The 16,049-nt window shown below is 43.9% G+C and overlaps 1 protein-coding gene across 1 annotated transcript in view; it reads left to right on the top strand.

Annotated features, from left to right (window-relative positions):
- Positions 1-15,778, top strand: part of LOC115417634 (uncharacterized) — a 23,862-nt gene extending 8,084 nt beyond the window's left edge. The window contains exons 6-15 of the mRNA XM_030131645.1: positions 11-690; positions 1,765-1,924; positions 2,835-2,954; positions 3,088-3,182; positions 5,213-5,654; positions 7,749-8,100; positions 8,295-8,362; positions 10,873-10,950; positions 13,088-13,254; positions 15,446-15,778. Of these exons, the coding sequence (XP_029987505.1) occupies positions 11-690; positions 1,765-1,924; positions 2,835-2,954; positions 3,088-3,182; positions 5,213-5,654; positions 7,749-8,100; positions 8,295-8,362; positions 10,873-10,950; positions 13,088-13,114 (2,022 nt within the window). The 3' untranslated portion in view covers positions 13,115-13,254; positions 15,446-15,778. The remainder of the gene's footprint in view (positions 1-10; positions 691-1,764; positions 1,925-2,834; positions 2,955-3,087; positions 3,183-5,212; positions 5,655-7,748; positions 8,101-8,294; positions 8,363-10,872; positions 10,951-13,087; positions 13,255-15,445) is intronic.
- The last annotated feature ends 271 nt before the right edge of the window (positions 15,779-16,049 follow it).

Here is a 16,049-nt window from a genome sequence, read left to right as displayed (position 1 = left end):
CTCCCCTCAGGGCTGTGTCCTGAGCCCATTCCTGTACACACTGTACACGTATGACTGTACCCCCTTGTATGACTCCAACATCCTGGTTAAATTCGCTGACGACACCGTTGTGGTGGGTCTCATCTCCAGGGACGACGAGACAGCGTACAGGGAGGAGGTCCAGAGACTTGTAGCTTGGAGTTCAGTGAACAACCTGCATCTGAACACAAGCAAAACTAAGGAGATGGTGATGGACTGGAGGAGGAACAGAGCAGACCCCGCCCCACTGCAGATAGATGGTGTCTGTGTGGAAAGGGTCTCCTCTTTCCGATACCTGGGTGTACATGTAGCAGATGACCTCAGGTGGCACACGAATACAGCTGCAGTAGTCGGCAAAGCGCAGCAAAGACTGTACTTTTTAAGACTACTAAAAAAATGCCACCTGGATGTGAATCTGCTACAGACTTTTTACCGCTCCACTGTGGAAAGTGTACTGACATACTGTGTCACAGTGTGGTATGCCGGCTGCACGGCCAAGGACAAAAAAGCCTTGCAGGGGGTCATAAAGGCAGCACAAAACATCATCGGCTGCCCCCTGCCCTCCCTGGAGGACATTGCAAACTCTAGAGGGTTGAAGAGGGCAAGGAACATCTTGCTAGACACATCCCACCCTGGCCGGTGCCTCTTCAACCCCCTACCCTCAGGGAGGAGGTATCGGGCTCTGGGGAGTAGAACAAACCGGCTCAGAGACACTTTTTGTCCCTGGGCTATAAGGCTTTTAAATAAGTAAACTTGGGGTACTGCCTTTTTAAACTTTTAAACTTTTAAAGCCTTTAAGTTTTTTAACTGTCTTGTTTAAATATTATTTCAAGATTTTTATTATCACTATATTTTTTAAGTCTTATTATATACTATGTGTTTTTATCTTGTTTATGCTGAATTGCACTGGGGGGGGAGGCCTGCACAAATTTCATTGTAACATGGAGTACAATGACAATAAAGTTTATTGATGATTGACTGATTGAAGTAAGACGTCGATTTCCACCGCCATTGTCTCTAAAGAGTTGGAGGGTATTCTAACTGAAGAATGGCTTAAAATTCCTTTGGAAACAATTCACAAGTTGTATGAATCAATACCTCGGAGAATTGAGGCTGTATTTGCCGCAAAAGGCGGACCTACACCATATTAAATTATATTTTGTTGATTTTTTAAGGTGTTTCCATTATTTTGTCCAACCCCTGTATGTCAGCCTGATGATGATTAATATCAATGGCCCACCTTCTTCCAAGTTTAATCCTAGAAAGTATCCAAGGACCTGGTTGCAGAGCCATGGTTCTGCCTCTTCAGTGTGTTCCAGACAGTTCAGTGTGAAATCTGCAGAAAGTAAATGTGTCCGGAAATCGGGTGTTGGGTTAACATGTTGATGACAGAGCAGTGCTGTTGACGCAGTTTTGAAAAATTGGCAGAAGATGATGCATATGGTAGGGATTTTTTAATGATAGTAAAAAAGTCCATATAAAGAGGTTAAGTAGAAAAGAGTGTGCCAGACTTTTCCTATAAACAGTTCCCAGTCTGTCTTAGTCTGTAGGCCTAACTGTTGATTATTAACTGGCTGATATTTAATCATGGTTATAAAAACTGACTTGTTTTTATGGTCTTGGTCTCGTCTCGGTCTCGACTCCGGAAAGACTCGGTCTTGACTCAGTCTCGACCCTTCAAACAGTTGGTCTTGACTCGGTCTCAACATAGGCGGTCTCATCCCCATCACTACCCTAATGTTTCAGAGGCAGTTCTTGGCTTCTCTCCCGCTCTAATGAAGCTGATGGTATGCTTCCTGGGTTGGGACCTTCGACAGGTGGTGATAGCACAGCAAGTGGTGTCCGCAATGGTTTTAAGCTTCTGGTCATGCCGCCAGCGGTAACAGCCTACTCCCAGAGCTTTTGGGTAGCAACTCAAGATGTGCTCAATGGTCCCCCTCTTCTGGCAAAGGGGGCATGATGGTGATTCAGCCAACCCCCAGCAGTGCAGGTTGGATGGGTTGGGGAGAAGATCGTAGACCTGTGCATTGTGGTGGTTGCACTTGCTCCTTGCATTTTGCCTTCGTTTGGCGGATCGTTTGGCCTCTCTCGTTTTTGGAGATCTTTCCACATAAACAACACTCTCAGCTCATCAACATTTGTCCATTGCTGTTGTTCGTTAACCTTGTAGCTGTCCGGCTGTGGTGCTTACCTCCCCCCTTCTCGGGCTCCCCTCGGGGTATCTCTCCTTAGTTTGTTCCGTAGCTTGTTTGGGTCCTCTTTCACAGGAGGCCCAGTTTGGGGTGCTGAGCCAGACTGCCCCGGTTGCCGTCTTTCTGAGCTGTCTTCTGTCTCTCCAGCTGTCTCCCATTCTCTCATTAATTCTCAGAATTTCACATTTTGGACCAAGACTGTATCTTGGAAACTACAACCAACTAGCATTTTGGACTTAATTTTTCTTTATTAGTGACTCAAATTTGGTAAAGTTTAACTACGTTTATCCTGGAAGTATTTTACATGTAGACCAGTACTATTAGACCTTACCATGTGGGACATAAAACCAGTGGTTAGACTAAAAAGATAATAAATGTCTAACTGAAAAATGTGGTTTTACTGTACATTTGGATATTTGTTTGGTCCAAATAAATCTTCACACTGTTAAATAACATATTTTGTCATATGTGAACGATATTAACATGCATGTCTGTCAAAGGATCCATGTCACCAATCAGTAAAAAGCACTATATGTGTGTTAATCCAAAGGTGGTGGAGTATCATATTATATTGAACTTACATCTCGTTCACTAACATTGACCCATATTTGGTTTGTCCTTTAGGACAGTGTAGTGAAGGGCACATCTGTTCCCCCAAAGGCTCTAACCTCAGACCTGAATGACCCTTCAGTCACTTCTGATTCTGAAGGAGCTGTGGGCGTCCTGGGATCTACTGGCACTGAGGTAACCATGGAGGAAAGGGGGTTCAGCCCCGGTAAACCAAGGAAGGAGATGATGCAAAGTGATGCAGTATGTTATTGCTGTCCAAGTGGATCCTCATTCTGTTTGAGCTGAACTCTCCTCTGTTCAACCTCAGAAATCTATGGAAGGAGGACGGAGTAGGTTTCTGAAGAAAGCTCCAACATCTGCAACGCTCAGCAAAAGCCCAGTTCAGCACAGGCCGGAACCCAGGTACAGACCAGAATCCAGGTTCAGACCAGTACCCCGGGTAGAGACTAGAGCCCAGGTGTAGGTATACATTGGTGTACATCAGTTTACACCAGTTTACGTCAGTTTATGTTGGTCATATGTGCCATGATCAGTTTTTATTAACAAAGTTCAAACAGAAATAAAAATCACTTTTTTATTTAAATAAATTAAATAATGTAGAACAGGATTAAAGAATTGCAGAACCAAGTGCAATAACATCTATGTCATAATCATAATACTGGAAGGTCTCAGAGCGTCTGTGTGTGTATCGACATGATTCTGACAAATGTAGATGTTTGTATCTGTTGACTTTGGTTCCTACAGTTGAGGAATAGTCCCGTCTACACATTAAATATCTCAGCAAGTTAATAGGACCAGTATTTAGTCATTTTGGAATACAGTAGCCTTACAGTCACAGAAGTGCAGTACCAGTATATCTATGATGGGAAATGAAGTTAAAAACAGTTAAAAGCATTTACTCCCACAGTCCGACATATCGGTATTAACATTGGGACCTGCAGCCGTACAGGCTGTATATAGTGAGAGAGAGAGACAGAGAGAGAGAGAGGGAGACAGAGAAAGAGAGACGGAGAGAGAGAGAGAGAGAGGGAGAGAGAGAGAGAGGGAGACAGAGAAAGAGAGATGGAGAGAGAGAGAGAGAGAGAGAGGGAGAGAGAGAGAGAGAGAGAGAGGAGACAGAGAAAGAGAGACAGAGAGAGAGAGGGAGAGAGAGAGAAAGGGAGAGAGAGAAAGAAAGAGGGAGACAGAGAGAGAGAGAGAGAGGGAGACAGAGAGAGAGAGAAAGAGAGAGCGAGGGAGAGAGGGAGACAGAGAGAAAGAGACAAAGAGAGAGAGAGAGAAAGAGAGTGAAAGAGAGAGAGAGGGACAGAGAGAAACAGAGAGAGAGACAGAGAAAGAGAGAGAGAGAGGGACATATATTTATATCTATCTATATATATCTGTATATCTATCTATCTATATAGATAGATAGATAGATAGATAGATAGATAGATAGATATTAAACACTTGCATTAAAGATGAATGTTCAACTGCTGGATGTGTAATAAGGCCCACCGTTACCTACCTGTTGATTTGTTGTTTTTTCATGATTAAAAAAAGACCCCTTCTTCTGTTTTTATGACAAATCACACCCTGCCAGTACTTCGAGTGTGTTGGAATTTTTCAGATACTTTGATCATCAAAGCCCATGTGCAGGGTTGGTATGGGTGCTTAAATCCTTGGAAGTGCTTGAATTTCAATGTTGTGTTTTTAAGGTCTGAAAAGTGCTTGAATTTGAGTTTCAGTGCTTGAAAGTATTTGTAATTCTGACTCTGTGATGGGATGCATTTATGCATTTGTAATATAAAGTGGGTCAGGTCTAGGTTAGATGGAAGGCCAAAGCTCCTTACAGAGGTGATATGTGTGGATACATGTAAAAAAAAAACTAAATTAGCGGTACTCTCAGGTTTACGCGAGGTCCATTTGTATCTTGTTATGATTCTCTTTGTCTTTTTGGTTCCAGTGTGTCTGAAGAACACCAAGTACCTTCCCTTTTTGTGGATTAAACTTTGTGTTCTCCTTTCATTTCTTAACTTTTTGCTGTTTTGAAATATAACTTTAGATGTTTATACATAATGCAACGTACATCATTGTGATAAAAACTTAAAATAAATTATCCTGAGTAGATGTATTCCTGTAGATATAAGGGGCTGGGCTGGAAAATTAGAAAATGACCCTCAAAAGTGCTTGAATTTGACCTTGAAAAATGTGTACAAACCCTGCAAATGAGTCTTTTTCTTTTGCTGTCTTGAGTGTTATGTCTAAATCTTCAAGCTTTGTGTTTTTAAAATCAATACTGTACTGATATAAAATATGGAGTTTGTACTCAAATAATACCAAAACCCCAAATGCCATGAGTGCAACTGCAACATAGAGGAAACGTAGGGAAGCCCTCAGTTACCTACTGCAGTCAATGTTCATGTTTATCTTCATATCTTCATCTTTTTGGACAGATATCTGGCGTCTTCTCACCATAGTTCCCAGAGTTCTGCCTTAAGTCCGCTTGCACAAACCGAGAACCGCAGCTCTAGAAGTAAGCGAAGCAGGCATGACCTGGGCGTGTCAGCAGCAGGAGCCCAGTCAGCTGAGGTTGCCACGGTTCTGTCAGCCCGGTTCAGCCCTGACCACAGTCTGGACAAGAGACCATTCCTCAAGAACACAACAGCTAGATCTGCTGTGACCGCGGGTCCAAAAAGAAACCAGTCTGGTGCCATGCCCCCATCTGATGACGCTTCAGTGCCTGTGGTTGGAGTGACACCGTCAGCAAGAGGAGTGAGTGGAGTGAGTGTGGACAGTGATGAGGAGGACATGAAGAGACTGTTGGAGGAGTCTGAAGGTTCAACACACCACACCAGAAGACCAGGAACAGCTGCTTCTATGAGAGCCACAGACAAGGTAAGAACCATACACTGCAAGAAATGTCCAGCACAAATCAGCCTAATATTCCTAAATCTGGTCCTGTTGTCTTATATTCAGCAAATCCCAGGTGGACACAGTTCATTCATGTCATAGGTCCACATCCCTCTGTCAAGTGTCTGTGAGCAACAGGAAATCCAGGTGTTTAGAACGGAAGAAATCATTTAAAATGAAGGATTTGTTGGTAACAGGTCGAACATTCAGTAGCACCAGAGTGATGAGTTTGGATCCGCTCATGTCTGTACCAGGGGCCGCAGGACCTGGGAGTCCACCCTAGTCCTTGACGGGGGGCGTCCTGCTGGCTGAGGGGTTCTGCATGTTTTGATGGAGTGAATGGGACAGATTTGTAAACCAGGGTGTGGAGTGAATCGATATGGGGAGTGAAAAGGGACAGAACATTGGGCTGCTGCTGTAGGCAGAGAAGAAGAGTGGGGCTGTGGGACGGAGAGTGTATGGGTCTTCTATATAGGGTTAGGGTTAGTGTATATATAGTGTATACATGGTGTGTAAGTAGTGTATATATATTGTATATGTAGTGTATATATGATGTGTATATAGTATATATATAGTGTATATGTAGAGTATAAATGGTGCATATACAGTGTATATATAGTGTATATGTAGTGTATATATGGTGTATATGTAGTGCATATATGGTGTGTATATAGTGTATATGTAGTGTATATATGGTGTATATGTAGTGTATATATAGTGTATATGTGGTGTGTATATGGTGCATATGTAGTGTGTGTGTGTATGTATGTGTGTGTATATATATATATATATATATATATATATATATATATATATATATATATATATATATATATATATATATATATATATATAGTTGGTGATATGTAGTGTATATGTAGTGAATATATGGTGTGTATACATGATTTGTATATAGTGTGTATATATGGTGTATATGTAGTGTATATATGGTGTGTATATATAATGTGTGTGTATGTGTATATATACATATATGTGTGTGTGTATATGTGTGTGTGTGTGTGTATATATATATATATATATATATATATATATATATATATATATATATATAGTGTATATATATATAGTGTATATGTGGTGTGTATATAGTGTGTATATGGTGTATATATAGTGTATATGTGGTGTATATATAGTGTATATGTGGTGTGTATTTAGTGTATATATGGTGTGTATATAGTGTATATATGGTGTATATGTAGTGTATATATAGTGTATATGTGGTGTGTATATGGTGTATATATAGTGTGTATGTGGTGTGTATGTGGTGTGTATATGGTGTATATGTGGTGTGTATGTAGTGTATATGTGGTGTATATATATTGTATATGTGGTGTATATATAGCGTATATGTAGTGTATATATAGTGTATATGTGGTGTGTATATAGTGTATATGTGGTGTATATAAAGCGTATATGTGGTGTGTATATGTGGTTGTCATATATCGTGTAGATGGTGGTGTGTATATATGGTGTATATATAGTGTATATGTGGTGTATATGTGGTGTATATATAGTGTATATGTGGTGTGTATATATGGTGTATATATAGTGTATATGTGGTGTATATATAGTGTATATATGGTGTATATGTAGTGTATATATGGTGTATATATAGTGTATATGTGGTGTACATATAGTGTATATATGGTGTATATGTAGTGTATATATGGTGTATATATAGTGTAATATGTTGGTGTACATATAGTGTATATATGGTGTATATGTAGTGATCTAATGGTGTATATATAGTGTATATGTGGTGTACATATAGTGTATATATGGTGTATATGTAGTGTATATATGGTGTATATGTAGTGTATATGTGGTGTACATATAGTGTATATATGGTGTATATGTAGTGTATATATGGTGTATATGTAGTGTATATATGGTGTATATGTAGTGTGTATATAGCGTATATATGGTGCATATATATTGTATATATGGTGTATATATTGACATGACCTCTTGTCAGTGGAACTAAACTAAGCTGCTGAACACGGGTCCATGTTGGACCTGGACCATCCTCAAATCCAAATGTTGTTTCCTCCCCCGCAGACGTCAAACAGACAGAGTCATAAAGTCATCGGGTCTTCTGTGGCGTCTGCCCGGCGCCCTTCGCCCTCTGACCCGTCCCCTCCTCGCCATAGGTCTCCTCTTGGATGGACCGGTGCAGCTCTGAACCCCCCCAGCCCTGCTGTTCTCTCTCCGTCCCCCCGTCGTTCTTCTGCGCCCCCTTCACCTCCAGACAGCCCAGTGTCCACCTACAGGAAGGCCCGCCCCAGTCGTCCACAGCGCTCACCATCCTCTACCTCCAGCCTGCGGGGGGCGCTGTCTGTGGAGGAACTCTTTCCTGTGGACCGTCATTCAAACGACTCCGGCAGTGAAATGAGCTCAGCCTCTTCTGAAGGTCAGACCAAAGAACATTCACTTCAAATGAAAAAGTAGTTGTTGGAGTTTGTGTCTGTTTTGACACTTGTGTCTGAATGTTTTCGAGAATGTAAAGTGTTTTGATGAACAGTGTTCACTTCAGCTGTTTTCATGACGGGGTTCATGAATCAGTCCTGTTTTCTAATACACTGTGTCTTTGTGTCACCACCACAGACTTTAAGATTAATGTGATGGGATTAGACGACCTTGTGCCTGGATTTACTGAGGAAACAGGAGAAAAGGTGGGAAAATAGATTAAAGAAGCCATTATTTTTAATGTACGTTGGATATGTTGTACAATTCCCAATTCCAAAAAAGTTGGGACATGGTAAAATGGAAATAAAAACAGGATGAAATGATGTGCAAATATCATAGCCCATATTTAATTCACTACAGAAAACATACTGTATCAAATGCTGAAACTGAAAGTAGATTATATAGAAGAAGCTTTATTTGTCATTGTACAGGATCCAAGCACATTTCATTTGGCATCACACAGGTTGGATCAGCAGGAGAAAGGAGGTCTGTGAAGGTCAGCCTGACAGGAGCAGACGCACACTTACTGGTGTTCAGTCTGGGCCTGGGTCTGAGCCTGGGCCTGAGTCTGAGCCTGGGTCTGAGCCTGGGTCTGAGCCTGGGCCTGGGTCTGGGCCTGGGTCTGAGCCTGGGCCTGAGCCTGGGCCTGGGTCTGGGCCTGGGCCTGGGTCTGGGCCTGGGTCTGAGTCTGGGCCTGGGTCTGAGCCTGGGCCTGGGTCTGGGCCTGGGTCTGAGCCTGGGCCTGGGCCTGGTGGATTCTACTGCTGCAGGCAGTGGTCCTGGATCTAGGCCTGGGTCTGGGCCTGGGTCTGGGCCTGGGTCTGAGCCTGGGCCTGAGCCTGGGCCTGGGCCTGAGCCTGGGCCTGGGTCTGGGCCTGGGTCTGAGTCTGGGCCTGGCGGATTCTACTGCTGCAGGCAGTGGTCCTGGATCTAGGCCTGGGCCTGGGTCTGGGCCTGGGTCTGGGCCTGGGTCTGGTCCTGGATCTGGGCCTGGTGGATTCTACTGCTGCAGGCAGTGGTCCTGGATCTAGGCCTGGGTCTGGGTCTGGGTCTGGCAGGAGGGTAAATAGTAGGTGAAACTGTAGTGAATGACACTGATGTAGACTTTGGCTGGACCTGGTCCTGGTCCTGAACCTGGTCCTGGTCCTGGTCCTGAACCTGGTCCTGGTGCAGGTAGTTTCATCCATTTCTCCACTTGGCCTTTGGTTTAAACAGTGGCTGCAGAGTTCCTTGACTGGTCTGTCTGGTGTCTCTGCTCCTCCAACAGAAGCTCTGCGGTTCTCCTATGTTGGAACCCTCAGATGGACTGAAGGAGAGGAGGTGCTGGACTACCACAGTGACTTTGACCCTGTGAACCTGGACTGAATCCAGTACCAGTCAGATCTCAGAGCACATACTGGGAGAGGGTGAGGAGGAGGAGCCGGGGTCAGAGGTCATAGAGGACACTGGCAGGGTCACGTTTGTCCTGCCAGAAGACAGAAGATCATGGTACAAGTTCAGTGTCGGACACCAGTCCGAACTGCTCGTTAACGACTTCGGATCGCAGCCAGGATACAAAAGCATCCGGCGGCGTGCGACGGCGTGGATTCACTGAACCACATGATAGTAAGACCTCAGTCCCCGGTCCCAGAGGGCTCCATCTGGGTTCCATCTGTCCCACAGGGGTACACTGGGTTCCATCTGGGTTCCATCTGTTGGTCTGACACGTACCAGCCACAGAACATTCACATGTACCATGTTTATGCCACACCATGCTCATGAAATATCACCAGAAATGATGCATTTATTTTCTTCTGGAGATCAGGGTTCCTGCAGGGTCTTTAAAGTCTGGAATTTACAAATCTGCATTTAATACTTTAAAAAGTCTTTCAAAGGTGTTAGATTTGATCTGGTAGGTCTTCAGTTGTGTTTCCATAAACCTGTTAAATGTGTCCAAACTACAGACAGTAACATTAGTCGACTCAGTTCCACCTGTTCCAACACAACAATTTATGTTGAAATTAGGAACCAGTTATCTCCAACTTTGGCCCCGGTGAGAAATGACTCTGAACGGTGGGAATCAAAGTGTTGGAGGAAATAAATATATTTTCCTAAATTCTAAGAGTCACACATTTTTGCCAGTATGACCATGAAATAGGCATTAAATTTTGTTCCAAGTGTCTTAAAAAGGTCTTAAAAAGTTTGAACCTGTGGGAACCCTGGGAGATGCATCATTTATTTATTTTTTTAAGTTCTAGTAGTGATCATGACAGAGTCCGTATGTCTTCTCCAGCATCTGTCACAGAGTGTCAGTGGAGATAAGATGTGCACCACACTTTTCACTCTTTCACATCATCCATGAGTCTGAACCCTGTTGGAAACTACTGGTTCCAGAAACAACAAGCCCCGCCCCCACACAGAATAGAGCTTATTTTGTCATGGATCCAGCTGATGTCAATAGCCCTTGTCTCTTGGGCGGGGGGGTTGCTGGGGGCAGACGGCACCTCCAGTTTTATGGTCCTCCTGTGCTCAACATGTTTGTGTACCGTTATTTATGCATATGAACACTGGTTACATGGACAGCAGGGTGTGTGTGTGTGTGTGTGTGATGGGGGGCTACTGATTTTTATATGTGAAGCACTTTACATTAATTATATTATTTTATGTTATCTTATATTAATAATATTGTATTATATTACACTCCTGTTGTTAATGTCTGACTCTCCTCCTCTGGAAGGTGGTTGTACTTGTGGGCGGAGCCTCAAGGATCCTGGTCCGGAAGACATTTCTATCGGTGTTCCACAGTATGTGCATGGTAAGAACCCATTTACAACAGAAACACAAGGCTCTGCCAGGGCGACAGAACCTTTCAGTACAGTGCACCTGAGGCTCATGAGCCGTGGAATATTCAGAAGAATAAAAGTCATCATCAGGAACAGTCAGGTACATGTCAGTGAAAACCTGCTGACATCAGAGCTGTGGACAGGAAGTAAACAAACATCCTACATCCTGCACATTCTGTAAATACTGTACAACTGGATTGAAGTAACTTTAACAACTGATTTGAGCCAATACTTACACAAAATTCCAGTTTCTTGACATTGAATTGTACTCTGGTTTCCCTACCAAAAAGTACACTTCTGTGGACTAAACCATTTGAGGATGTCATCTTGAGTTGTAGGAAACACTTTTTCATCATTTTCATCAGCATTATTCAAAGAAATAATCAACAGATTTGTCAAATATGAAACTACTTATCTATCATAACTAGGGATGGGAATCGAGAACTGGTTCTTTTTGAGAACCGGTTCCCAGTAGCTTGATTCCTTGGAGTCATTTGCCTGCTTAACGATTCTGCTTATCAATTCTGCCTTTGTTGTGCATGCGTGATGACGTCACACGAACACTGCATTGTTTTGGTTAGAACGTAGCCAACATGGTGTTAAAGCAGAAACTGTCCAAAAAGACGACACCAGGTCCACTGGAACACTGTCAAAGCTTCTGTTTCTTTAAAAGGGTGGAATCCCTCCAATATACTCCAACATTTGTCCACAGTATGTGTTCATGTGTGTTCATTTACAGGAATGTCACGTATTTGATTCACTACTTAGTGACACTTGTGAATCTAGCAGCAGAGTGAACACCAGGTGTCATCTGGGCCCGGTTCTGGTGCGGGAAACAAACGTCCTGCCCCCTCAAATAAAAGTTTCCAAAGGTAGGGGAAAGGAAATTAGGTGCACAACAGGAGACAGGAATTAATAAAGTGTCGTAAGTTTCACTTTCACAGTACAGTGCTCCACCCCCCCCACCCCCCACCCCCCACCACACCCAATGAGAATTGATCAGCAAAATTGATAATGGAATCGGAATCATTAAATTCTTATCGATTCCCATCCCTAATAACTGTTGACTAGTTAACTATCAAACTGAGGCTCCATCCACACCCCTACACTCCTGGTAGTTTTCTTTTTCTAGTTTTCTTTTCATTAGTGGATTCTAATAGTTTGTCATCCATACTCGTATGGTTTCCATAAATATGTGCATCCAGGTGGAAATGGTCCAACTGGGTTAAACAGTGTAATACGTATGCCACACCTATATGTGGTGCTGTACACAAACACAGACAGAGCTTATGACAGGATACACTCAAACCACAGAAGAATGCACCGAGCATGTGCAGGAGGTCCTTCTACAGGGACAACATGGTGAATTTAAACGGATCTGACACGTGGATCTGTTTGTGTCTCTGCTCCTCCTCCAGTTCATACGCCATCACCAGGTTTAGTTGTACTAGTGCTCATAAACTTAGCAGCACCTGCAGCGCAAACATAACTCTGTAATCGTTGTCATCAGAGGTTCCGTCTGGGGTTTTGTTCTTCTGGTCACATGGTACTATGGCGTCATGGTTTCCATACAGTGGTGTTGGTCCTATCCATACGCCAACACCAGGGCAGAGCTGGGACATGTTTACGCTCTGGGACCCGTTCTACAAAAATACAGTTTCAGGCACCGACAACGCCGGTGTCATGTGACCAAAGGCCCAAACCATAGTAAACTGTAGTGGACTGATGTTGTTTGTGGTGTGGACGGGCTCCATCAGTTCTCATCGTGGGGGTTCCAAGTTATCCTCGTAAGACCCAGCTATGGGTTTTCTGTCCACATTTGTGGACAGGAGTTTCACAACTTTATACAAAAGAAAAAGAAAACTGTCCACCACAAAGGACATTCCATAAAAATTTTAAAAACTGCATCTGAAAAAACTGTTGCATCATGATGTTTCCAATATAGGCACTTACTTAATAAAAAATGAAAAAGCTTGTACTTTGCTGACATTTCCTGGGTCTTAGGAGGTTAAAGAAGATCCAAAACAGGCGGGGCTTTTCTATAAGCCTGGTTCATGTGCTTGGCTTTGAGGTGCTGAATATTACATGTTTCCTATTTCTGTCCAACAGCTTTTAGCACCTCCAACCCATCTATGATCGTTCTTATTGAAATGCTGAAACAGCAGCTCGCCATGACGAGACAGTTCATGGACCGCAGCCGCCATCTGCACTGGAGTCTGGTCCAGAGTCTGGAACCACCAAACTACAAATACACCAGCCTGAAGGACACCAAGAGGGTAACGAGGACTCACACTGATACACTGACTGACACTGATGGATGGATGGATGGATGGATGGATGGATGGGTGCTTCAGACATGAGTCTCAGAGACAGGCAGACGGTTTAGATGGACCTGGGTCTAAGCAGTGGCCAATCTAGAACCTTTTCCATGTGGGTTCAGGTGGTACCGTTCATGTAAACATCTGTAGATTCAACACCCCAGTCATCATCCAAGTTTAACTGGAACCTGTCATGTGACCACAGATCGACCCATTCTCCCTCTATTGTCACATCAGCACATACTGGTGGAGTGGTGGGACAAGGACAGCCCAGCTCTGTATTGGTGTGTGTGTGTGTGTGTGTGTGTGTATGTGTGTGTATGTGTGTGTATATATATATATATATATATATATATGTACACTGCTCAAAAAAATTAGAGGAACACTTCGAAAACACATCAGATCTAAACGGGGGAAAAATGATCTTGAATATCTTTCCTGATAATAAAGTAGGTGATGTATTAGTAACAAAATGATGCCACATAATTTGACAGAACTGAAAATGATCACCCTATAGAGGGGGGAAATCAAAGACACCTCAAAAATGAAAGTGAAAAAATGATGCAGCAGACTGGTCCATTCTGCCAAAATGTCATTGTAGCAACTCAAAATGATACTCAGTAGTTTGTGTGGCCCCCACGTGCTTGTACGCATGCCTGACAACGTCGGGGCATGCTCCTAATGAGACGACGGATGGTGTCCTGGGGGATCTCCTCCCAGATCTGGACCAGGGCATCACTGAGCTCCTGGACAGTCTGAGGAGCAACCTGGCAGCGCCGGATGGACCTAAACATAATGTCCCAGAGGTGTTCTATTGGGTTTAGGTCAGGTGAACGTGGGGGCCAGTCAATGGTATCAATTCCTTCATCCTCCAGGAACTGCCTGCATACTCTAGCCACATGAGGTCGGGCATTGTCGTTGACCAGGAGGAACCCAGGTCCCACTGCACCAGCGTAGGTTCTGACAATGGGTCCAAGGATTTCATCCCGATACCTAATAGCAGTCAGGGTGCCATTATCTAACCTGTAGAGGTCTGTGCGTCCTTCCAGGGATATGCCTCCCCAGACCATCACTGACCCACCACCAAACCGCTCATGCTGAATGATGTTGCAGGCAGCATAATGTTCTCCACGGCGTCCCCAAACCCTTTCACGTCTGTCGCATGTGCTCAGGTTGAACCTGCTCTCATCGGTGAGGAGCACAGGGCGCCAGTGGCGTAGTTTCCAATTCTGGTGGTCTATGGCAAATGCCAATCGAGCTCTACGGTGCTGGGCAGTGAGCACAGGGCCCACTACAGGACGTCGGGCCCTCAGGCCACCCTCATGGAGCCTGTTTCTGGTTGTTTGCTCAGAAACATTCACACCAGTGGCCTGCTGGAGGTCATTTTGTAGGGCTCTGGCAGTGCTCATCCTGTTCTTCCTTGCACAAAGGAGCAGATAGCGATCCTGCTCAGGGTTTAAGGACCTTCTACAGCCCTGTCCAGCTCTCCTGGAGTAACTACCTGTCTCCTGGAATCTCCTCCATGCTCTTGAGACTGTGCTGGGAGACACAGCAAACCTTCTTGCAACGGCACGTATTGATGTGCCATCCTGGAGGAGCTGGACTACTTGTGCAACCTCTGTAGCGTCCAGGTACCGCACCATGCTATCAACAGAGATGTTGATCCAAGCCAAATGAAAAACTACAGCAGTAGAAAGTCAGTCAGTAAAAAATCAGCCAAAAGAGATGAGGAGGGAAAAAAAGTATCAGTGGCCTCAGCCTGGAAAACCATTCCTGTTTTGGGGGCTGTCTCATTGTTGCCCCTCTGATGCACCTGTTGTTGATTTCATTAACAACAAAGCAGCTGAAACTGATTAACAACCCCCTCTGCTACTTAACTGACCAGATCAATATCCCAGAAGTTTGACTGATAGGTTGCTATACTCAGATTAAAAAGTGTTCCTCTAATTTTTTTGAGCAGTGTATATATATATATATATATATATATATATATATATATATATATATACATATATATGTGTGTGTGTGTGTACCCACTGCTCCTCTTCCTGTCCTGTGGACACACTGAACTGTTCCATGTCCACTTCCTGATAGTTGTCACATGTCTTTGTTCAGTCCTGTCCTCTCCTCTGTCTGATTCTATTTACAGTTGAACCGTCCAATCAGAGAAAACCAGACCCTGGATCAGCTGATGCTGACGTCACAGACTCACAGAGCTGCTGCTCAGTCACCTCTAGGTGGACCGGACCACACCCCACTAGTTCCAGAGTCCTGAAGGCAGTGTCAAGGACCTGAACTGTCCCCAAATGGACCCGTCCCAACTGGAGCCTATGTCCTGGTGTCCAAATGTCCCTAAACCCTGGTCTGAGTTGAACCAGCAGTGCACACCCAGCTGTCAGTCAAACACCAGGCTGGATTCAGGACACACCCACTAGAGCAGGGGTGCCAGTCCTGGTCCTCGAGATCTACTATCCTGCATGTTTTAGATGTTTCCCTCTTCCAACACACCTGACGGTCATTATCAGGCTTCTGCAGAGCTTGGTGATAGGCTTATCATTTGAATCAGATATGTTGCAAGAGGGATACATCTAAAACATGCAGAATAGTAGATCTCGAGGACCAGGATTGGCACCCCTGCACTTGAGTCTCCAACTCATCCGTTTTCAATGAGTTCACTTTTACTGTGAGAATCACCAAATCCAACACCAAAGACAGTCAGATAAAAACTCAGTTTGATAAAGTTCACTGACACT

The sequence above is a fragment of the Sphaeramia orbicularis genome, chromosome 4 (assembly GCF_902148855.1).
Source record: "Sphaeramia orbicularis chromosome 4, fSphaOr1.1, whole genome shotgun sequence".
Classification (NCBI taxonomy): Eukaryota; Metazoa; Chordata; class Actinopteri; order Kurtiformes; family Apogonidae; genus Sphaeramia; species Sphaeramia orbicularis.
Note: the sequence above shows the minus strand (reverse complement) of the source record. Positions and strands in the feature narration are given on the sequence as shown.